Genomic DNA, 26,323 nt, shown 5'->3' with positions numbered 1-26,323 from the left:
TTGAAAAAGCAAATAGACTGGCAGGATGCCTTAATAACATTATATGGCGAAACAGACACATTGACACTGAGATGAAATCAAGAATTTATAAAACCAGTGAAAGACCAATAATGGCATATGCCTCAGAAACAAGACCCGACACAGCCACAATGCAAAAGCTAGTGGAAACGGCAGAGATGAGAGTTTTCAATAATAGAAAAACAGATTCTACATACGCACTTCACCTTCTAGATCATAATCATTCTTTTAATGACGAATTTAAAATTCTACACATTCAAAATAAAGGCCTTAAGCTATCTTTGTTAGAATCTATGGAAATCAACAAGTTAAAAAACACAGATATAATTCTGAATGACCAGCTTGAGACAAACAGTTCTCCCCTCCTCAACCTATTTCATTAGAGACTATAAAGTGTAAACCCATGCCAAAAACAGATCACTTGAGAAAGGCAATCAGCCGAAACAGCTGTAGTGATAAGAATTTAAAATAAATTTTGTGGAAGTTTTGAAAACAAAGTTTTCAGTGTTTTATTGTTACATTTATTAATAAGTTAATAAGACTACTGTTTCTATGTAATTGAACGGTGGTTATTCCGCGACATTAACTTGATGATATCCCGTTCGTAAGTCTATGGTAGATATATAAAAAGTTCGCTTAGCGGCGTATAACAAATCGTCCATACTCCATACGCGGCAACGGATAATAGTGTTGTGTATTTATTAATTGTTATGTCTTTAATTTATAATGTCTTTATCAAAAGGTTCTTATCTAAATTTATTAAAAAGCACAATAACTGATATTTATTTATTTATCACTAAATATACATAATTTATTAAAAGGCGAGCGTAACAATAAATATCGCGAGCGCGAATCTTCTTTATTAACTGTTTTCAAAATAAAAGTTCCCTCATATTTATACGAAAACAGCTGCTCTAGAACTCCATGGATGTTGACCTCAATTGACCTGGTTTCGCCTCGAATGGGCAGGCCTAATTCCGGAAGATTCGAATGGAACCAGTTTTTTATTACTTGGGGTTTATGCCAGCTGGTCGAAAGGTCTCGTATAATCTAAAACATATTAGTGAATAAAAACATGTTTACAGGTTAAAACTATGACTCATATTTTTACGTAACAATAGTCACTAGTAGTCACAGAGTTTAAACGTTGATAATCTACGCAAAGTCTCGTACCGCCATCTTTTTTCGGCACTATTACAACAGTGCGGCCCATCCACTTTAACATTCTTCGATGATGCCTTCTTCCAGGAGTTTATCTAACTCGATTTTAAGCACTTCCTTCTTTGCAGGTGACATTCGATATGGTGGAAGTGCGATTGGTGCGCTATTTCCAGTGTTAATGCAATGCTCTGCATAGGCTGTAGGCTCTTCCCCCACTCTGAAGGTATTCTTCCTACTTCCTCAGCTAGCATCATTCGTTCATACTGTCCTAAATTTTCACAGTAATACATTTCAGTAGGTTCTGTACACTTGGCTTCAAACAACAACAACAATCTATACCAAGAAGAGTTTTATTAGGTAAATTAGGAAAAACTATAAACTTAGTAGGCACCATATTATCTCTTACTTGTACATCAACTAATGTGGTTAACACTCGTTGGTTTGTTTGGCACCTGTATCGATTAAACCTTGACCTTCGTGGCCTAAATGTTAATACGTAAAACCGGTCTAGATTGAGGTGAATTAAATGTATCTATGGTAGAGAAATCTAACGAGGATGTTTTCGTATGGCTACAAACTGGACAGTTTGCTCTGACGAAACCTGGTTTACCACAACCGTCACAAGTTAAAGGGTTGTTTAAGCTATTGTGCGGTGACTTCGAAGTAGTTGCTCCGACGGTAACACTAACCATACGCGAAGAACCTGAAATTACTTTTGAAGTCGTAGGTGCAGCTCGATCTTTAGATTGTTGAGCAAGTAATTTGCGACAATCTTCCTTAGAATGACCAGGAACACGACAATAACTACAACGCGACCGTTTTTAACATGATTACCGATTGTGGCGCCTTTCTCTTCATTAAAACTAGGTTGTTCAAAGACATCTTCAACTTTCCGTGCTTCTGTAAGCAAATCATTAAAAGTTGCGACGGATTCTCGAAAAATTTTTTCTCTAATATTTTTGTGCAATAATCCGTACACAATGTCTAATTGAACTGATTCCGTAACACTACCTGGTAATTGTGCAATTATGGCTCCACATCTACAAACGAAAACGTCAACTGTTGTTTTTCTACCTTGTTCCTCAGCAAATAGTTCCCGATAAACACGATATCTCGGTTATTTCGGACCAAACGTAATTCTTAACAGCTTAACAAGGTCGTGTTACTCATGGAGATATAGTGTCGTTAACATCTTGATACCATTTAGCATAAAAATCATCAAAAAGCATTGCGATTACTCAAAAAATGTTTTCATCCGCCACTAACAGTGCAATCTTTAAAAATTTCTACTGTACTAATAAAAGCATTTACGTCGGTGTCCTTTTTACCATCAAAACCCGAAGGCCATTTCAAAAGATTACCACTTTGCAAATTAGTATCTATTAAGAGTATGTAGTCCAGTAATTAGACTGAAGCTACTTTATTGTTTAAATAAAATACACCACAAAGTCGAATTTAATTTCCGAAACACTTTGTTCTTTTTTGTAACCGATACGTCCCGTAATTAAATATCGAAGCACTAGCGTCCGCATATAACTAATTACCGAATCACAAAATTTCTGTCCAGTAATTAAAAGCGAAGCAGAAAATGATTTTAAAATATTACACCAGCCAAAGAGTCTGAAAGAGCGTAGCACTTTTTACCAATACGTGTTACTTAACCGGCGAATTTTGTCGTTAATTAACTCTTAAAACACACTAAAACGTTGATTTATCTATTTACAATTTCCTGTTACAAGTGTAGTGACAAATTTATATCTATGCCACAAGTTGGTCGCCAAATATACAGGATGAACTTACTTTTTCTTAGGGGATTTTAGGGGTTTTCAAGAAATTTATAAAAATGGTTAAATATGTGGGTTTCTTTTTGAAGGTTAAAACTCAACTCAATCTTAAAATCATGAATGTGTTGCTTGTGTGAGTCCATTTTAAAAAGAGGTAAAAAGAAATAAATTAGACTTACTCACAATCAATTTAATTTTAGTACCCAAGACGACCGGTTTCGCTTTCTAAAATTTGCAAAGCATCATCAGGTCAGTGGTACAAAGTAAATTAAATGCTGAAATTATAAAAAGCCCATATTAGGGTGCTGTCTTAAGGATATAGATCAAAAAAGTTATAGATCAAAAAAGATTTTAGTAATTATGACAATATTACATGTCTGTGTTTATTAATATGCATAAAATTGCTTTAGCAGACAAAGTAACAACCCACAAATTGGTAGGAGAAAAAAATCTGTTGAATTGTAATAAATTAGAAATAAACAAAATACTACTTATATTCCGGTACAAGAGTTTTTATATAGTGATTGGTGATACATATTTCAAACTATCCCGTATTACTGATAATGAGTGATCTTCGGTCAATGTTGTAACTGTCTGACAACTTAGGAGGAAGTTTCTTGAGGGGAGGGATGTTAACAGATGATATAGGAGTAAGGTATATTTTATTGTTTGTTGAAAGAAAATGTGATGTTTTATATTATTTAAATTATTCAAATTTAGAAAATTTTTATAAAGAAAGAGGACAGTTATATGACAATGAAAGTACTTGTACTAGTTTGTGGGTGTGCAATTTCTTTGACTTGTAATTATCAACCTTTGAATAAATGCATTTAATGCATTCTCTGCCTAGCAGAATTTAAATGTTACAACATTTGTAGAAGATCACTCATTATCAGTAATACGGGATAGTTTGAACTATGTATCACCAATCACTATATAAAAACTCTTGTACCGGAATGTAAGTAGTATTTTGTTTATTTCTAATTTATTACAATTCAACAGATTTTTTTCTCCTACCAATTTGTGGGTTGTTACTTTGTCTGCTAAAGCAATTTTATGCATATTAATAAACACAGACATGTAATATTGTCATAATTACTAAAATCTTTTTTGATCTATAACTTTTTTGATCTATATCCTTAAGACAGCAGCCTAATATGGGCTTTTTATAATTTCAGCATTTAATTTACTTTGTACCACTGACCTGATGATGCTTTGCAAATTTTAGAAAGCGAAACCGGTCGTTTTGGGTAGTAAAATTAAACTGATTGTGAGTAAGTCTAATTTATTTCTTTTTACCTCTTTTCAATCTTAATACTAACTCACTAATACCATCTATATTTTATCTAAGTTTGTGTATCAGATAATAAACACTTCTTGGATCGCATATGTAAATTAATGCCAACCACTAAAGTCGCATAACGCAGATGGCTATTCCATCGCCGCATATCCCATAGACGTCACTGTCATAGACGGTATGGTTTGTTACAATATTTTATATATCTATAAATCTAACCTGCATTTTTTAAGCCGTTGACTACTTTCCTTAATTGAGCTGTAAAAAGCTTTATGAAAATCAATGAATACTAGTAGGAGAGTTCTGTTGACATCCACTGTTTTCTCTATTAGGGCTGTCATTCCTTGTAGAAGGTTCCGTAACGATTTTGGGAATCCTGCCTGTTTTCTAGCTTGATAAGTCTCCAGTTGTCTTTTCATTCTTGTAACTATTAAGTTAAAAAATCGTTAAAATTTGTTCTATTAGTTTTTGTACTCTTATTTATTGCTTCTGCCCCTATTTTTTCTCACCTGAAGCACTATTGTTTTTCATTTTCTTTGAGTCATTTTTGATTTATGATTTTGTTATATCGGGCATCAAAACTGATCCTTGGTTTGGTATTCTTGTTTTTGCAGTGACTAGAACTTACTCCAACTGTCCTGTGTACAAGCCTCTCAACAGCAAACCCGATATTTCGTGGCTCTCCACGGCGGTGCCTTACCATCCTACGACCATCATGCATTCCTATTTCCAAGAATATTTTCCAGAAATATTTAATTCATAGAAAAGTTGACCGCGAACTATTTTTAGAATAAAAATAGTAAAACAAAACAGAAAGTTAGCAAAAGAATAAAATCAAAAGAAATTGAAATAATTATTTAAGGACAAATAATAAACATGTGACATTTATAACGTTACAAACTTTGTTATTTTTTAAGTAACGCAAATTTGTTTGTATTTGTCGAAATATACCCCGTCTGAGCCTATCAAATATTGATCTAATTTGTTCATGATTTGATTTAAAAATTGAAGTCAACAAAAATAAACCAATAAAAGCTTTGAGTTCTATTTTATCCATATTACAAAGATCACTAGAACATTATATTACAAAATTTTTCTCTTTATCTGGAAATAAGTATATTTATCCATTCTAAAATAACTATAAGAATTTCGTAATCAAATAAAATATTCCAAACTTCTTCAGGATTGGAAAAGTCAGTTCTCGGAACATTTTTTAGTCCAGTACGTTTTACACATAATTATGATTTAAAGAGCGAATTGTTATAGGATGTATAGGTTTCTTAGACCATCTAAAGCGATTTTTACCGTAAAAAAACGTTTCACATTCTTCTTCAGATTGAGGTTCTTGTTCGGGTTGAGGTATAACTCGATAAAAACTAAACGATCGGTCACCTGTACCTACTGGATATTTCGTTATGAATCGTTATTGACGGCGCGTGGCACTTGGGGAGTGCCGTCAGAAGTGAATACTTTTCATAGAGGTTATTACTTTATCTGGGTTAATGAAATTTTATGTTTGCTCATTACTGAATTGTTAATATTTTTTATAATAGCACCATACATTTAAGTTCTTTAAAATTTAAGTGTATATGTATGTATATTATTATATTACTGTATACCGCATTACAGAGATACCGTACGATAAGAAGTATTCATTTCAAAAACAAATGAAAATGATACATGTTTGGCTGAGCTCATGAGCATAATCCTACTAGATGATCGCCACCTAATTTATATAGCTCAGGGGGGACGTTGTCAATACCTGGAGCCTTATTGTTCTTTTGTGCTCGTATTGCCTGTTTTACCTCTTCCATCTTTGGGGGTTCTATATTTTCGGTGTCTCCCTCATTGTGATGCATGTCCATATGCTCTTCATTTTGTTGTGTCCCTAAAAGAGTTTGGAAATAGGTTTTCCAGACTGATTTTATTTCTTTTGGATCACTGGTTATTTGCCCTTTTTGATTTCTGCATAGATTTGTTCGGGGTTTGTATCCTTCTCGTAAATTGCGTAGATATCTGTACGCCTGTCTTATATTGTTGCTTTGAAGATTTTCTTCCATTTTCTGTATATTGCCGTTTTCGTATTTTCTTTTCTCTGTTCGGCATATTTTATCGGCCCTCCGTCTTGCATCTTGGTAACTTGCCCATCTTTCTCTGGTTCTTATTTCCATATATTTCTTGTGTTCTTTATTTCTTTTCTGTATGGCCTTATTACACTCGTCATTGAACCATTCCCTTTTTGAACAATCAACTTACATTATTTTCAAAGTACACTCCTGAGGAGTATCTTCCGATACCTCCTATTCGGAGTCTTATTCATAGCATAACGGCTTGTGTACCTAAGAAACTTATTAATATGCTCTTTTATTATTTCAATTGCCCTTTCAGAAATTTTGTTCGGGGGTGATTTCTTTCCTCTTTTGTCTATTCATGACACACCGGGGGAAACTTTTTTTGCTTTCAAATAAATTTTGTAAACTTGTGTTGGAGACATCAAAAGTTTTGAGTATAAACTGTTTATATACTCTAAAACCTCCCAGATTGTAAACCCATGCCACCTCTTTGTTGCTAAGAGCATTTAGTTATTTTCTTTTTATAGAAAAGCTGTTTGGAGATTCCAGTGCACAATGCTCAATACTCTTTAAAAATTGAAAGTCTTTGTTCTTGTGAAATAATATTGGTACATTTATTCCGACAATGATGATTTTCAAGTTCTCTTAACTTTTTAGCTTCATGAGTATTGTGTTTTTTGTTCATGTAATCTTCACCTGAATTTCTTGCTATTTTATCCCTGTTTTTTTTTTCACGTATCTGGCCTTAGAATCCATTTTTTGCCAGTCTGTTTTGGTGGTGGAAACGCGTTAGCAAGTAAATCCTCTATCACTGGCTCCGTATTCCACAAAGAAACAAAACGAATTCTTTTTAAAAACACTGTAGTTTATAATAAGGTAAAATGCAGCAGCTTACATTAGCTTACAACAGCAGCTTACATAAGCTTACAACAGCAGCAAGTCTTACTTATGAGCTATACCACTACCCATCCAAAATGATAACAAACTCAACTAACAGTCTGACACAGTGGAGCGGGAATACAAGTGCACTTGTATCTCTTTTCTTTAAGTCATACTCAAAGTTGGCTTGGGGGCTAAGTAACTTTCCGCTAGAAATCAACACCTGTTAGACTTATCACTTAGATCTTTTTAACTCCAAATAGAATGAAAGATTTCGAGTTCAGCGATGCAGTTTTCTAAATATTTACAAAAATGTCACTTATACCCCTTTACTTCTAGGGCCCTCAATTATGCTCGTTGTTAAATTGGATAGTGTACATAATGTATGTTTTTGTGCAAATGCCAATTATTTAGAGTTATTTCGCTGTCTTAAAGTTTTGTAGCTAAAAAGTACTTAAAGCATAAAGTAAACTTTATTAAAAGGAGTTATATATCTGCGAATTTTTAAATTTATTCCTTTCCTCTAACAAAATATTATCTTGTTACAGCCAAATGAAATGCTTAAAATATGGACTGAAGAATTTTTATCAACTGTATCTAAGTTAGATCCCAAATTCATAGGTTTACATTGCCAGGAGGTAGGAGGAAAGAACTATGAACTTAGTATGAAACAAGTTGAACATTTCGTGAAATTATTGATGTCCAGTAATGAATTACGCTTATTCGATAAGATTAGGGTATTTTTAGATGAAGATTACAGCTCAGCAGAAAATTTTACGGTAAGTTTATATATGTGTATAATATGTATATAAATAGCATAAGCCTTGTTTTTTAGTCTTTGCATTTCTGGCAATCAATCCGATTGTGTACATGTACATATATATTTCCCTTGTTGTTGTCCGAAGTGTAGTAGAGTCACTGTGGAGGAAAACAGGTCAATACTTCTAAATTTTTTATAACTAGGTCAGCTTTTTATTTTTAATGGGAGAAAACCACCCCTTAATGAAAAAATTAATATTAAAGCATTTTATGGATTTAAATCATGTTAAATTATGCAATTGCAATATTTTAAATTATAATAGTTGATATTGTTCTGAAGCTATTTTCTTGTGGCATTTTAAATTAATTACTATTTAAATGGTTTTTTTTTATTTTCCTGGTTTTTCCCTCATAATTTACTATGGAATCACTAACAGGAGAATTTTACTGCCATCATGGCATGTATTTGTCTTTTTAAAGACGAATTACATGTTATGATCTTTTATGACAGATATTCTCAAGTTAAAGTTGATTTCATGTAATCGAATGAACTATCTTATAAGTAAAGTCGTCCCAGGAACGCAACTCAACAATATTGGCAATATCATTTTAAAGTCGTCTACTTTAAAATGTATAAGGTATGTCTGAATTGTCAATATAGATGAGTCAGATAAAATTAAATTATTAGAAGAATTTTTCACTAAGTAACAAAAAACAAAATTTGTTTAATTTACTAATGTTTGTATTTTGAGAACGATTTCCGAAGTGGAAATTGAAACGTCAACAAACGTATTTTAACCTTTAATTGTGGCTTATTCCCATTTAAATAGTAATTAATATAATAGTTGATATTGTGTACATTCTCAACCCTTGAACAATCTTAAAAAACCATTCCTTTTAATAAAAATAATTGTAAAAAAAGTTTAAACGTTATTATAGTGCATTTATGTCATTCGCAATGTAATTATCAGCTTATGTAAAATAATTTTGGTTAATTGCAACACTTCAACCCTTAAAAAGAACCCTATATGTCAAAAAATGTACAAACAATTTTGTTTTTAACAACTTCAAAAATTTTAAATGTACATTTAAGTATGTTTAAAAATTTCTTTCTTGTCAATAAAATATTTTTTGATTGGTTGGTTATTTTCAATCCTTAAAAAAATTGTTATAATTTCAAACGCTATAATCTTGTATTTATATTCGAGAAAAAAATTCATTTCCTGTTCATAAAATTTTTAACCCTTAAAAACTACCTCTATGCTCACGAAACAAACTCCCCTTTGATAAATGTGTAAATACAAAAATTAAGTATATTTCTGGTATTTCGAAAATACTTGAATAAACAATCATATATACGGATAATAAGTTAATACTTTAAAGCACAAGTTTTTTTACGTGCTCCAATTTTTTTTTCCGATAGATGCAATTGGTTTTTATAGGATAATTCCGTTAATTTTTAAGCTACAGTGTCCATTAACAAACATTTTTTTAAAGATAAATTTCAAAACCTATAAGACTATTATAGGTACATTAAACTAGTTTAAAACCTTTTTTTTTTAATGGTAAGGGGCCAAAGTGCTTATTAAAGGTGTGTCAGAGGCTTTATCTAAAACTTCAATTGGTTATGATTATCTCTGTTATTTTTCGAGCTACAACAAAAATAAAAAAATCAAAATTTTTGTTAAGAAAAAACGACAACTTTTGTATATAACCATTTTTCACTTAACCATCTTTTATCGTTTAACTTTTATTCTGAAAAAATGCAAATTTTTAGATAATTTCAAAAACAATTAAAATTTACAGTTATATTACAAACATGATTTTTTCAAAAAATACGCATTCTAAACGGGCTAAACATATCGTGCTTATAAATAACACTAAAATAAAATGATTTATAGAAGATATAGGTTTAATTTCAATTCTGATAAAAATAGTGTTACATGTACTGCTCGTTTTTTTTTTTCAAACAATAATACATTCCTTTGTTCAATTCGCTTTCTTTTATCGAAATGACTTAACATAATTAATTTTGAAGGTCTTTTCAGGCCCTTTAAAAAGTATCCTATAAGTTTTTATCGAAAAGATTTCCATTTTCCTATATTTGTTATATGTTAAATAAAAAAGTTTTATTTTTGTTCATTACACATGTTTCAATAAAATTCTTTGTTTTTGAGTTATTCGTAAAAAAATCATTGGAAAACCTGTTTGCTAAAAGTATACTTTTTCAAGTGCGAATACTTAAAAAGTATTGATCTAGCGAAAAAAATTATAAGACATTTTTTGTTTATAATTCGATTCTCTATCAATTCCCGACGTTATTTTGAATTTCAAAATTTCAGCCTAGGAGGTGGGGTGCTAATCACCCCAAGGGTAGAAGCACCCATCGACACCATAATGTTTTTTGAGTAATTTTTTTCCAACTGTAAAAAGTTCTGACAAATCGGTGCGGTTTGGGAAAAATTTAGAGGGAAAATGCCACAGTAACTGAAGTAACACATCAAATTGGATGGTCTGCACGTTTCTTATAAATTTAATACGAGGTTGCAAAGATAGTATGTAATCTACAATTAATATGAAGTGAATGCTAGCTCAGAGGTTCTCAGAGAAAATTCGATCTTCGCTAAAAGATACAGTACTAAATTGAAACAAACTAAATAATTTGAATATTTGTATTTTGTTTAATATATGAGTAATATTAAACAAAATACAAAAATTGTTTACTACTTCGATGTCGCACTGGTGAAAGTTAATTAGTAACAAAATACTAATAAAAATAATTATAATTAACAATAAAATCAAATGAAATAAAACTCTTGTATATACAGTGGAGAATTTTTTATAGTAGTTCAATAATAGTGAGATACCTCTGTTATTACCCTCTCAGGTCCGCAGGAAGTAGAGTTCGGTAGCTGGACGTAAACTGGTCACAATGGTTGTTGGATGGTCTTATACGAGGCTTGTTCAATTGAAACCCATCTTTGATCCAGAAAAAAATGTATTCGCAAATATATCTACAAATAATTATTACTACAATTAAGGTACATATCCGATTCTTTCACCAACCTGTATACTCTCCTTAAAGAATTCTTGTAGCTATTTCTCGAAGAAATCTTTTACGGCATTTTGTACTTCTTCGTCCGACTGAAAACAATTACCTTTTAACGCCTTTTTCAGTGACATTAAAGGTGTGAAAATAGCAAGGTGATAAATCGGGATTATAGGGTGGATCCTCTAAAAACCTCCATTTCTTTCGTTGTAGATTTTCTTTCACTATTTTGGCAGCATGAGGCCGAGCATTGCCGTGCAGAAGGATAACACCATTAGTCATCACGTAAGTCCAGCGTTTCCCTGGACTTGTTCATCTTATTACTTGATGAAGCTTGTTCAAAGTGTTACGTTATTATAAGTCTTCTAATTTATTGTTTTCATTTATTTATTAAAGATTCTATTTATAACACTTACAAATTTATTAAAGTCTTTATTACTAATTTATTTACACGAACAATTATACAATTTATTGTAATACGGGCGTTACATTTTAAGCGCGGCGCGGTCTTCAAAAATTAACTAACGGTCCTTCTAAATAAAATGTCCTATATATATATATATATATATATATATATATATATATATATATATATATATATATATATAAAATGCCGTTATCTAGAAGGATCTGGCGATGAGTCGATGGCCTTCCACCCGATTAGACGACAAGGTGACTCATAGACTGGTTTTTTGACGAAGGGACTAGAGGTTTCTGCCGGCAGGTAAACACGTCTCGCCGAAATGACTAGAACAGAAAAGATATTAAATATGTTTACAGTTTTGAGTCATATGACACGTCATTATTTATCGTAACAAAAGTTTCATTATACAGGTTTGAGTTGATATGTACTCTAGGTTTTTGCAACATTTTTCTAACATTTTGCCTGCAGAAGATTGAACTTTAAACTTATTTGGTCGCGGAAAATTTGCGTGTTTTCATTGTATCAGCTAGATGGATCAAATTAATGACATCAATATTCGTTACCAGCAATTATTGACGAAAGAAAGTCATTACCGTTTTGCCCGTATTGCGTGAAATGTTGCAAAGATAAGCGCATTCGCAAGCTTTTTAGGCCCTCTTACAAAAGGCAAGCAAAGGAAACCATTGCGCGCAAAATTTGCGATAACCCAATATGTGTGCCATGCCACATTCATGTCTGTTGATGCAGTACTTAATGCACCTGGTCGCGGCCTATCATTCGTGTCGTTTCTTTCACTCTTACATTTTCGACACCATTCCTTAACAGTGGGGTACGTAAAACATGCGTTTCCATATACTGCTTGCATTCGCGTATGAATTTGCAATGGTTGCAAATCTTTAGCGCACAAAAATTGAATGACCGCGTACTGATTATATTTGGACGAATCGTTTATAGCAAACACCATTTTTTATTCACAATATTTAAAATCGCAAAAGAGTAATCAAAGAGAAGAATGATGCGTATCTAAAACTAGATCAACAGAAGTACTAGGAGTAATTTTGAAGAATATCGAGTAAAGAAAAGATAGGAAAAACAAAAGCACAAACAGAAAAAGCGGCAACAAATCAATAAAGAGTTCGAAGAAATGGAAAAATTAAATGCAGAACACGAACATAGAAAATTTTATAAACAGGTTAACACAAAAAGAAAAGTTTTCAACCCACAATCGAACCAAGTCAAGGGTCATAATGGAATTCTTTTGAACGGCAGAGTAGAACTACTGAAAAGGTGGCAGGAACACTTTAGTACGCTACTTAATGGAGAAAGTAGAGCTGAAGGTAGAGATGATATAAAAATGGAACAGGAGGAAATTGAGATACCAACTTTAAAAACTTTGGAAGAAATGAGTAAAGCAATTCAGTCTCTAGCCAGAAACAAGTCACTCGGAGCAGATAACCTACCGGCAGAAATATTTAAATGTGGCGGTCAAACATTTTTAACCCTTTTTCACAAACTATTAATATAGTTATGATAATTATAGTAGTATAGGAATTTACTATAGATAAAATGTAAATGTAAATAAGCCGGTCGGGGGAAAAAAGAAGCGGCAACCCAAACTCAGGTATCTGGACGATGTGCATGATGATTTAAGGGAGGTGGGAGTAATGGGATGGAGAAAACGGGCACTCGACAGGGAAGGATGGAATAATGTTTTGAGGCAGACCAGGGCTCACGAAGGGCTGTAGGGCCAACCGATGATGACTTAAAATCGCATTCAAATACAAATGATAGGAACTGATCAGTGTGAAGTTTACAAACATAACTAACATTGCAGAACGTCAGTTAATGATTACAATTGTTTCCAAGGTTGACCTGATCAAAGATGAGTTTCAATTGAACAAACTTATGGTTAGGTTTAATAATTTTGTTAGGGTGTTAGATATTGCATTAGTGTTATGCAGCGATGATGGATATGGTTTTTGCTTTCCTGGGTTACAAACAAACAAAATATACTACAGAAAACTGTAACATAAATAAACTAAAAATTCAAAAGTAAACAATGATTTTGTCGTACGAAATTTAAACCAATAGCGAGTGGTCTTATGAGTTAATAACTTACAGCAACAGCCAGTTCTGAACCATGTTTAGCATTGATAGAACCATAGATTAGCATTGTGAAATAATTTACCAAAAAGTCTGCAGCAAAGAATGAGACAGACAATCGTATACAAGTGATATTAAACCAACAAATAATGATGAAACTTTACTAGAAAATTTCATTTTCCTAAAGAAAGATAGATTAAATAAAATACGATTTTTGATAAAATAAAGGCAGATATCGAGCACAGTTTTATTAATTAAATCTTGCCCAAGTACTTTCGCTCACTAGAGCATCTTCAGGGGCATTTCGTCAATTTTAGGCTATCCAACAATCGCAGAATGTCATAAACATAAAATTAAACATACAGTTAAACATAACACTACACTAGACAAGGACAAACAGTTTAAAATTATTTAAGAAAGTCGAAGCTACATTCTGGTCGGCAACAGGAGAGAGAAACTCTCCTGATTCTCTCTCCTGTTGCTGACCAGAGAATCAGGTGAGTTTCTCTCTCCTGTTGCCGACCAGAATGTAGCTTCGACTTTTTTAAATAATTTTAAACTGTTTGCTCTTGTCTAGTGTAGTGTTATTGTTAACTCTATGTTTAATTTTATGTTTATGACATTCTGCGATTGTTGGATAGCCCAAAATTGACGAAATGCTTCTGAAGATACTCTAGGGAACGAAAGTACTTGGGCAAGATTTAATTAATAAAGCTGTGCTCGATATCTGCCTTTATTTTATCAAAGTTCATTTATTCGAGCATTCAACTTTATATCAAAATACGATTTGATCAAGAAATTTCTATGCTACCCTTCGTGATTTGTATTTTTTTGTACAAGGATAAGTATCTGTAACGTAAGATGTTTATTATTCCACTTTCTTGGGTTTTTTAATTTATCACACTAGGTTGTTTACTCGTTATCATGTGGACATTGTATACAATAACTAATTTGTTTCAGGCACTGGGGAATTTATACTTCGTGCACCAATCTTTGGAAAATATTTTAATATGGGATTTCAAAGATTGTGTGTTTGTGCCTGTACAAGGTAAAGAAATACATTCAGGCAATATCGAGACTGTAGTTACTAAAGAGAAGGCCAAGTTTCCACAGGATTTCTTTCCAGAGGTAAGTAACTTTTATAATTATAAGTGTGGATTACAGTTAACTTCTACTAAGAGAATCCTCAGAATTTGTTTAGTAATCAGAAACAATATAACCGGTAAACAACCTTTTGGTTGCAATAACATCTTAGTATTTTTTGAATAATCTTTTTTGAAAACGATTTCCGGAGTATAAATTTCGACCTCAAATAAAAAAAAATAGGCCAAAAATTATGGTAAAGCAACAGAATTTCTTTCCAATGTCAATTGAAAAGTAACAACAACGTGAAGTGATCATAGCCGAGATTCAAGAAAATGGGTATCGCCACGCGCAGAAACAATTTTACATTGTTGCCGGATGTATCTACATATATGTGATGCAATGAAAAATGATCAATGTCCCCCCGAGAGATCAACCTCACCTCAATTTAGGGTACATGTTGTATAACGGACTTCCCCTTGTCTCGTAAAAGGACTCTTTCAACTGTTACAGCACTTTACCAAGACGTTTCTGTAGAGGAAGTAACGCTACGAAATACGCTATATCATGGCGCTACTTTCGTGACGCCGTGTCGTGGCGCTACTTCCGTAATGCTCGCCTCAGCATTTTACCATAGGGAAAAAGTAATATAACACCAGTATAGAAGCTTCGCCTCAAAAATGAGTTGAAGAAAATTCGACTAATGGTTTGAAGCTTAAAAAAAAGGTATTATGTATAGTAGTGGACGAGGCTGGCTGTATGATTACACATTTTGTAGTGATATAAATATTAGCCTTTGTCATGGAACAGAAAAATTAAAGTGACCGTCTATAAAACAGTAATAAAATCAGTAGCAATATATGGAATAAAAGCGTGGTCATCTACACAGAAGGACCAAGAACTGCTTAACGTTTGGAGCGAAAAATGGTAAGAAGAATACATGGAAGAATAAAAGAGCTAGGTTTGTGGCGCAGGCATTGCAACTTTGAGTAGTATAGAAGTTTCGGGGAACCTGACTTCATTACAAGTCATTAAGGTAGTACGCCTTAGATGGATAGGGCATGTAATCAGGTGAGAGGAAGGTGCAACAGAGAAGTTTTTGACCGAAGGGTGCCGATGAGACGAGTAAAGATGAAGACCGATACTTAGGTATCAAGACCACTTGGGGGACGATTTAAAATCTATTGGAGAGCATGGTGAAGAGTTGCCAGAAATAGGGGTGAATGGAGGATTGTTCTGAAGAAGGCTGTGGCTAATAACAAGCTGTGATACCACTGATAATAATGATAAGAATGGAAAGAATAAAATCTAGAATTTACCTCTCCAGTAGGGTTAGAAAAGCTAAGAATGTAATTGATTATATTCAGGGCCTAATTTTCAATTACACTTTTTATGGCGCCCCCTAGCTTTCTTTTTGATATAATAATAAAATACGACGTATTTTAATCGTTGAAAAGCTAGGAGTGCAATGAACATTACATAAGAAAATAGACGAAGACAAGCAATACACAAATGGGATTTAGAAAAGATCTGAGGACTCGGGATACACTGTTTGTAGTGGAGCAAGGATCACAGATGTTACTGATCGAACAAAAGAAATTAGATGCCGCGTTGAAGTTGCACGATAAACTATGAATATATTGAAAAAAAAATTTTGTGATCGCAATATCAAAATGCAGGTAAAGAACATCCCAGAGGTACTTTTCAGTGCGTCACAGTTTTTCGATTTCTTTCTAATGCACTAAGTTGGGTGTGACGGAAAAAGCGGTAGTTTCGTGATTACAGAACAGAACTATATTGCAGCGTTAGAATAAGCTTACATACATAAGCGATTCTTTCCTAACCTACGTTTGATTCGTTGATATTTAGATGCGCGCTTTCTCTAGCCAATCAAATACGCCTATTACTGACAGTTGTCGTAAAACTTCGTCCATGCTGGCCATTCTTTCCAAGTGTTGAACAGCAAGTGACGGCTGTCGTTCAGGTCAGTATTTCTACATAGTATTGGGTGTTTATTTGTATTTGTGTAGGGCCAAGATCGGAAGATATACGGAAAAAGAACAAGTACTAATATTAAAATTACTTAGATATTTTCAATTGGAAAAGGAAGCTGGACAAACATTATTACCAATTTTTGCTGTTCGTGAAGTATTTAATTATTAATTAAGTATTTTATTACCCTAAAAATAAAATTGTTTTATTTACTGTTTATTTCAGCGTGTTGCTGAAGCGTTAGAAATTTCTTCTCTAATTAATGTTTTGCTAGGTTATGGTCGAAATATTTCACCATGAATTCGTCTAAGGATATATCGCTAAGGAAACTCTCCACTTGCAGTATTTTTCTATAATTTTCTATTACACTGATATTCAAATTCTACTTTTGTTTTCAATAAACTATTATTATTACGCATTAGTGAATAAATAGTTTTTATGATTAGAATTATATTTTATTTATGTAATTAATTTTTTATAAGTTACCTAATAAAATATTTTTTATGTAACTTATACTATGGCCAAAAATCAGTAGTGAGAATAGAAGACATAACATCAGTAGAAATAGAAGTACAAAGAGTTGTTCGACAAGGGTGTATACATTCACCAGTATTATTTAATATATACTCGGAAGACATATTAAGTAAGGCAATGGATTAACGAAATGTAGGCATTAGAATTAATGACATGATCATAAATACCCTGAGATACGCTGATGATACAGTTCTTTTAGCCGAATTACATGAAGACCTACAGATACTCCTTAATTAGGTGACCGCAGTAAGCGAAGAAGAATATGGACCATCACTCAACAGAGCAAGAAATATATGATAATAACAAAAACAACTCAGGACATTCGTGAGATATATGTACAGTATTCTAATATTGAAATAGTAAGAGAATTCAAATACCTATATACAACTATTAATGAAAACAATGACAGCTCTCAAGAAATACGAATCAGAATCGACCAGGCCAGAAGTGCATTTACAAGAATACAGAGGCTTCTCTGCTGTAGAAACTTAAACCTTAAGTTAAAAATACGACTGCTGAGGTGCTATATGCTATCCGTATTATAATACGGGATGGAAGCGTGGACACTGAAGAAAATTGACGTGAGGAGACTGAAGGCATTCGAGATGCGGATGTACCGAATAGTACTAGAGATCTCATGGGTAGATGGAATAACCAACGTTGAGATAATGTGACGTATGCATAAGGAAAGAGAAGTACTAACAATTAAGAGGAGAAAAGTGGGATATATGGGTCATGTGATGAGAGGAGATAAATATCTAATACTCCAGGTGATTATGCAAGGAAAATCTGGAGAAAAAATCCATAGGAAGGAGACGTAACTCATGTAATAACGAATTATTTAGAGCCGCGGTCTTAAAATTAAAAATCGCTGTGATGATTGCCAACTTTCGACGCGCAGACAGCCCCTTGAGAAGAAGAAGATACAAAAATTCAATAAATGAATCATTTTGTCGTCAATTTTAAATGTTTCCATATTTATGAATTTAATAAACAATATTATTTACTTTTTATTTTTATTAATATACGGGATTACCCCCATTACAAAAAAAAATATATCTTAACATATTTTATAATAATCAAATCTACTCAGATGCAATAAAAATACTAGTAATTCCACAAGCTTTTGACCTGTGGCTAAGTACGATGCTGGCATTACATGAAATAATTCTCGACACACCTAGTTCATTATTTGACGTCATAATTAATGACGCACTGAAAAGTACCTCTGGGATGTTCTTTAAGAATGCTACGATATTATATTTTTTCCACTCTTTTTATAAATCTACATAGTTCTAAAAATTATTTTCTTGCTGACGACAAATGGGTAGTAAGTTACGATTTAAGTTAGGGGTCCATTTCGAACTACTCCCGAAGGTATCTCAATTGCAGAAGAAGAAATCTTCATATAATTTAGTAATCCACTCTTTGAATTCTGGGCGGCAGTGGATTATGCCTTTCTCCATTGAAAACAAGGGCATTTCGTATATTATTGCCATTTTCAACATCCTACCTTTGCGATGCCGGATTGTCTGCGGTGGCTGCTTTAAAAGCAAAATATAGATCTCGACTGAATGTAGGCAAAGAACTGAAATTTGATCAAATGAAAGGCAAATATTGAGCACAGTTTATTAATTAAATCTTGCGCAAGTACTTTCGCTTCCTAGAGCATCTTCAGGGGCATCTGAAATAAGCCAAGAAACGTTTTTTTAACTGAAGAAAATTAATTATCTTCGATAAAAAAACTCGAAGTTGATGGTTGATAAAAGTTTTTATGTGATATAACATTTTAGACTTACTTCGTCAATTTTGACCTATCCAACAATCTGTTGAGAATGGCATAAACATAAAATTATACATTACACTATACTTGAGAATCAAATTTGTAGGCAGTAAATTCTCCGAACTGTGAATGCGATAAACCAACAACATCGTTGCCAGTTTGTAATGATAGATATTCTAGCAATTTATCATTTAATCATTGACATGCAGCAAAATTATCATATTAATGATCGTTTTGTATTTGTTAAGGTATATAATAAAATGTATTTAGTAACGTCAATATTTATGTATAATATTATATTTATATACAATACTTATATATAGGAAACATCTAAAGTACGATAATATTCTTTGTAAAAGTCATACATGACAACATCGCATTCTAGGACCGGTAGAAAGGAATAGTTGATCAACGTTGTCATAATATAGAGAGAGATAAATTGCTCATTGACTTCCTGGCTTAGCTTCAGTAGCGTATCGTTCATACTGTTGCAGTGACTTTTAAAAATTAATCTTAATATAATATGATACGAGACATATTTAACTTTGAAGTGTATACTTCTTATCACAAAAAACACTTACTTTCAAATTCCATAATTTTGTACAAAACATACGAGACAAAGAAACTTTCTATGACATTTAATTACAAACTATAATTTTTTTAATGACATTTTTTGTTTGTTACAAAAATTAATTATCAAAAAGGCAGGTAGAGATATTTACCCTGCTGTTATTTCAATGAAAGGTTTCTTTTCATTGGAATTACTTATATTTTAAATATATCTACTAATTTATATAATTATGAAAATCCAATTCTGAACTTGCCAATTACATGAAGTGAACTTTTACTTTTAGTGAACATATAAACACTCACACATATATATTATAATTAAATAAAATAAATCGAATCGAATATACCTAATATATATATATATATATATATATATATATATATATATATATATATATATATATATATATATATATATAAGAAGTATTCATTTTTTTAAGAGCAAAGTATATTGGTACAAAATGTATTTTAGTTTGAAAACTAGGATAACAAACCAAACTTACTTACATACGAAAGTAATCTTAATAAAATGGTTCGGCCTCCACAGGAAGTTAAAATATTAATCATCGTATGAAGAAAGCTGATGAAGAGCTATCGCGATCACTATTATTTACATTAATAATTAATGGTTCAACCGAAATGTCCACTCTTGTGTCTAAGTCCCACATTCTATCTTCTTCTTTTATAGTATGTCTTATACAATTTTTCCAAGATTCAGGTGTGACATTTTGTATGGCAGTAGTTTTCAAGGCACAAGTTTTCCCTTGCCACATGGTTTTTTATTTGAGCCCATATAAGCTCGATAGGGTTCAGCTCACGATGACAAGGAGGGAGGCGATGTACAATTATGTTTGCACGAGCCATTTCATCGACTGCATATTTCTTGAAAACGGGTATATGTATCCTCGCGAGGTTTAATAATTGTACTTTCAACATGTTGTCATTGAATGGTATATTTTTTTGAGAGAGCCAGTTGATTATTTCACCTTTTCGCCAGGCAGTCGTTGGTGATGGCTCCAACCGTCGACTGTGGTATGACGCATTGTCCATAACAACGACAGAATTTGCTTCAAGGCTTGGTAGAATATTTGAAAACCAACCTTCGAATCTTTGAGCGTCCATTTCCTCATGGTAATCGTTGGTTTTCTTGGATTCGAATAGTAACAAGCCGTTGTCCAAAAAACCCGAATCGCTGCCTATATGTGTTATTATGAGCCTCCGTCCTTAACCCACTGGTGTTTTTAATCCTAATGAAAGCTCTTCAATGAAGGCTTGTCGACGACTTTTAATTTCCAAATATTGCCACACCTTTGAGACAGTATGACCTTGATTTAGCCAAGCCTATCACGAAATATTTAAAAATAAAAGTTTAACTTTGACCCACTTTATTTTGGTTATTATCAACTTTTGTACTAAAGTAAGTTAGTTTAAATCGGCCTATTTTAATCTCAGGAATCTAAGATTAAGTTATGGCAATTCGTTACCAAACACCACGTATATTATATTAATATATATAATAACCCAAATGTCAACAATAATCATATTAAAATTAACATAATTATAAATAGGTACATATTTATTTAATATAAGTAGCTTGGTCGTAACTTCTTATGATATTTTTCGTACGCCATTGGAAGACCAACAATAGCAATGAACCATCACTATTATTTCCAAGAATTTACTGCCTAGATTTCTGGATTCTGACTTTACACTACACCCGGACAAACAATTTAAAATTTTTAAAAAGGCGAAGCTACATTATGGTTTTTGCATCAAGAGAGAGAATGCCAACCATAATGTAGCTTCGCCTTTTTAAAAATTTTAAACTGTTTGTCCTTGTGCAGGGCCATCTATTCCGAAGTGCAAATTCGCGTTAACCTTGCGCAGCTACGTCACTCGCAGCGTAGTATTCACATTGTATACATAAGCACTCTTAACTTAGCCACCCTAAATAAGGATATTTTGCATATTATTTTACTTTCTTCATATATTTCAAATAAAAACAACTGTTTATAATGTTTTCTTAGTCAAATATATTTAATTTTTATGCGACTTAGAACTAATAAGGTATTAGTACAAACAAATAGCTACTGAGTTAGGTACCTACATACTTGCACTTTTCATAAACTTTTGAGAAGGAAAAAATTTTTTATATTATACATAATTGGTAAATATATACTTAAATTTAAATGAAACAACAGTCACTTACAGAAGTACGATGCCAATTTTCACAATAAATATTAAGATCGCGTTAATTCTTGCTAAATAACTATAATATATAAAACAGTTTTTAAACAATTTACGTTTAAAAATATAAAATTATATACATTATGCGATAGTTTTTTGTATTTACTTGTATTAGTACGTGGCTAAAACAATTTTTTTATTAAAATCTTTTATACGGAAGTACACACGCGACCGAAAAAATGTTTTCTTAGCATCTTGACGGCAATCAATATTAACACAGACTTGACATATTGCGGACTACAGACTTGAAATATATTGCTTGCCAATAAATATGGTATCTCCACTTTTTCCAAATGAGCCATAAATTCGTTAGAAGATTTATATAGTCCACCTTCTGTCAAATGACTACGTCGAACTTTGGTTAGTTAAATTTGGTAACTTGCGTTTAAGCTTGCTACAAATAAATTCTCCTTAATGTCCTAGTCCATCATATCCTAAATCATCGAGTTCTTTACAGAGGACTATGTCATCTTCATCCGTAGGATTGGTGTCAATGATTGTTTTTTTAAGCAAGCTTTTCTACCATACTACCGCTAATAGTTAATGTAGGAGTACCATCGTCTTCTACATTACATTAATTTAAAAAGGCACCTTCGTTTTTTTTCCATTAAATAAAAACGCAGTCGGTATTTAAAATTTAAAGAAGTTGGATGATCGTTTAAACCACCTTTCGCTCTTATGACCCTAAAAAAAATTCTCCAAGGGATCTTGGTTTAAGCGCCTCGTCAAAAAGTAGTTTATATTGTATCGTTTGCCTACGTCTTCAAGCAGCAACTGCAAAGCCTTATTTGATATAAGAATACCTACAACGTTTTGGAAAATGTTATAAATGTGTTTTTACTTTGATATATTGTGTTACCTTTTTGGAACGAAAGCAATGATTTCTTGCCTTTAACTCGCATTGTTGAAATCATATCAGACACTCTCTGCAAAATTTATTTTGCGCTTCTACTCCACCAGACCTCAGGTTTCATCATAGGCGATTTCTTGTTGGGAACAATATCTTTTTTCAAACCCCGATAATTTTTCGGTCGATAATTCAACAGTTGATGTTTAAGATTTACATGAAAGTCAGTCTCTGTAAAATGTTTTGAACAAATATAAGCCGTCTTTGGGTTAAATTTATCTTTCCTACCGGTGGCATGCACACATTGTTTAATTAGATTTTCCTCTTTAGGGAAACGAAAAAGCCTCGTGTCAGGGCAACGATTTCGCTTGCTCTTGTTATTAAAGGAACAGCCAAAAACCGCACAATGCATATCGTAAAAATTAAAAATATATCTGTGAGATATGTGAGAAAACTTCGAAACTGATAACTCCACTCTACGGATGTTAGTTTCTAACTGATTACGCTGCGGGTGACGTCACTCCCTGGCCGACGGTCATGCTGTGTGCGCAATATGTTACCTTTGTCGTTTAATATACCATGGTCCTTGTGTAGTGTTACGTACAATTTTATGGTTATGACATTCTCAACAGATTGTTGGATAGGCCAAAATTGACGTTCCCTCGATGAAGTCTAAAACGTTATATCACATAATAAAACTTTTATCAACCATCAACTTCGAATTTTTTATCGAAGTTAATGAATTTTCTTCAGTTAAAAAATGTTTCTTGGCATATTTCAGAAGTCCCTGACGATGTTCTAGGAAGCAAAGGTACTTGGGCAAGATTTAATTAATAAACTGTGCTCGATATTTGCCTTTCATTTGATCAAAGTTCAATTATTCGAGCATTCAACCTTATATCAATTTAAAGAACTGAAAGTTGCTATTTGTCATATAAAACCTTCTTTTAAAAATAGTTGCTTTGCGAGATAGGCCCGAGGGAGTCACTAATAATTATTAAAGCTACTTTAAATTTAGTACTGATGAGTTTATTATTAGTTTCATTTGGTATTTGACAGTACCTATACAATGATATTTATAATAAGCAAATAGTTACTTATTTTTTTTATGTCTGAGTTAATCTCAGATTAATTACTTCTCTTAATAATTCTTCTATTCTAATCTCTTAATAATTACTTTTCTTTCTGTGAATTAAATTTTCTTTTTATTAGTAATTATTGTTTTTATTCTCATTTTTATGTGATGGCACTTCCCACGCAGAGTTATGGTGCCTGGCGCCTCGCTAGAGGGCACACCCCAGAAGTTGAAAAACGCTTGATTAATGGAATGTCAGTTAATTGGATCACAATTATTTTTAACAAATTTAATTGAAAACATTTTTTTCAAAAAGTTTTCATCGTTATATCTGAATTTTCTTGACTATCCGATTAAACATTAACCTGTCACGTTTTCTACCTCTCATTGATTTTCATGTTTATTTTTTGAGTTATGTAACCCCGCTCATCACTGTCGACCATCGATTTAATTTTATTGCAATTAACAATCAGTTTATATACTAATAACATTAATTCTTTTCCGTCTATAGTATTTATCGTAAAGTGATTTTTTAACTCAAACGAAGATAAGTGTAACTTGTTCGAAATCAAAACAACTTATTACTATAGTATATAATTATTATTTTATTAGTCTATTATTAGAGCCATTTCCTAAAGCAATTAAACTTAATTAAACAAGCATCATCAATTTGGCTAGTTTTAAATAAAAACACGCATTCCGTCATAGTTATATACCAGAGCAGTCATTTTATGTAGAAGCTATTAGATATAGCTAGATAATAGCTAATAGAAGCTATTATCTAGCATTTAATTGTACTTTTAAATCATAAATAAGGTATTAAAGAGTCCCTTAGATATATTTACGAGGCTTGTTCAATTGAAATATATTTTTGATCCAGAAAAAAATTATTGGCAAATATATCTAAACATAATTAGCGCTACAATTAACCATTTAACCACTGAATTCATTTTACATGTTAGGGTTAACTATTCACTTTATATTATAATCAGAATAATTGATTTAGGCACACTATGTATATAGTAATAATAAAATTCTCCTTTATCCATTCTAAGGAGGTGGGCACTTTTGGCCACAACAGTAGTTTTGACTGGGATTCTAAGGACACATAAGTAATAAAAATAGCACTTCAACAGAAATTTTTATTAAACAATCGTATAAATGGAATTGCATTATGAGTAGAATGTTAAAAACACTTTTTGCGTAAAGGTACATTGCATCTAACACATAAAGATTTTTTTCTGCAACCGTCCCGAAAATAAAACTTTCGATATGATTTATTTAATCGAAAGTACCATTTTACACAATTTTTTCACTTTCGGAACGATTTTGGGTAGCTAGGCTTTGACAATAAGATCAACTTTGTATTTTATTATGACATATTATTTTATTATGGCTTGTCATTTAAGATTCGTGTGTTTTCGCTCAGTTTTTCGTTTTTCAATTCCAAGAAATGGAAATCAGCAGTGAAAGTGAAGCCGAAATGATTCCAGATGAGATTAGGGAAACTGCTAAAGCCGCTATTTCTGAATTATTGTCGGTAAAGTCATGAAAGAGGTATGAATTGGTCTACGATGTACTTCAAAAATGGAGCAATGATAAAAATCTACATACTATGAATGAAGAAGTCATTCTTGCATATCTAATGGAAAAATCTAATATCTTGAAGCCATCAAGCCTTTGGAGCAATTACTCGATGCTTAAGTCCACTCTTAACATTAGAAATAATATAGATATAAGCCACTTTCCAAAAGTTATCGCTTTCCTTAAAAGAAAATCGAAAGTATTGAATAAAGAAGAAATAGATAAATTTTTATCAGAAGCTGAAGATAAGATCTACTTAATGACAAAGGTTATATAATTAAATCTAATTTCTCTTTTGTATTATTTTTTTTTTGTAAATTTTAGGTTGCATTAATAATTGGTTTGGCAGGCACTTGTCGTCGTAAGGAGATTTGCAAAATGAGTTTAGATGATATAGAAGATAAGATAACCATGTTAGTGATTAAAATTCCTAATTCTAAAACGAACATGGAAAGAACCTTTGTGGTTATTGGAGAAAATAACATTTCTTTATACAGAAAATATTTGTCATTACGTCAAGCAAACACACCGCATCGTAGATTATTTGTATATTACAAAAATGGAAGGTGTACTATACAACCTATTGGTATTCATACAAAGAATGCACCGGGCACTGTCCACGAAGGAGCTCAGCCACTTTACTGGCTGATAGTGGTGGTACTATAACCAACTTGAAAAGACCCGGTGGATGGAAATTAACAGTAGCAGAGGGATACATAGAAAATTCTTTAAAAAATACAATTCACATAGCTTCACATATTGAAAATGGCCGCAACCAAGTTAATATCTCAAAAACTAGTAAAAGTACTGACATGTCTAACACTAATTTCAATATTGCCACTTCTGTTAATATTCCTAACAATATCAATGTAAATAATTGTTATAATTGTGTTAATATTCATAAGTAGATTTTTCTAATGTTGAATTCACGAGAGTAACTTTAAAGTGTTTAATAAAAGTTCATAAGTAAAGTTTGTCCATATATTCTTTTTAACATACAAAATGGCTACAGAAAGAATATTGTACGTAACACGATCCAAAAGTAATTTTACGAGACTCGCA

The 26,323-nt window shown here is 32.2% G+C and overlaps 1 protein-coding gene across 4 annotated transcripts in view; it reads left to right on the top strand.

The window, feature by feature from the left end:
* 5PtaseI (inositol polyphosphate-5-phosphatase A) overlaps positions 1 to 26,323 on the top strand; it is a 130,959-nt gene that overhangs the window by 27,939 nt on the left and 76,697 nt on the right. For all 4 annotated transcript variants that reach the window (XM_072523046.1, XM_072523047.1, XM_072523048.1 and 1 more), the window contains exons 2-3: positions 7,760 to 7,990; positions 14,507 to 14,674. In XM_072523046.1, coding sequence (XP_072379147.1) covers positions 7,760 to 7,990; positions 14,507 to 14,674 — 399 coding nt within the window. The remainder of the gene's footprint in view (positions 1 to 7,759; positions 7,991 to 14,506; positions 14,675 to 26,323) is intronic.

Source organism: Diabrotica undecimpunctata, chromosome 2 (assembly GCF_040954645.1).
Source record: "Diabrotica undecimpunctata isolate CICGRU chromosome 2, icDiaUnde3, whole genome shotgun sequence".
Classification (NCBI taxonomy): domain Eukaryota; kingdom Metazoa; phylum Arthropoda; class Insecta; order Coleoptera; family Chrysomelidae; genus Diabrotica; species Diabrotica undecimpunctata.
Note: the sequence above shows the minus strand (reverse complement) of the source record. Positions and strands in the feature narration are given on the sequence as shown.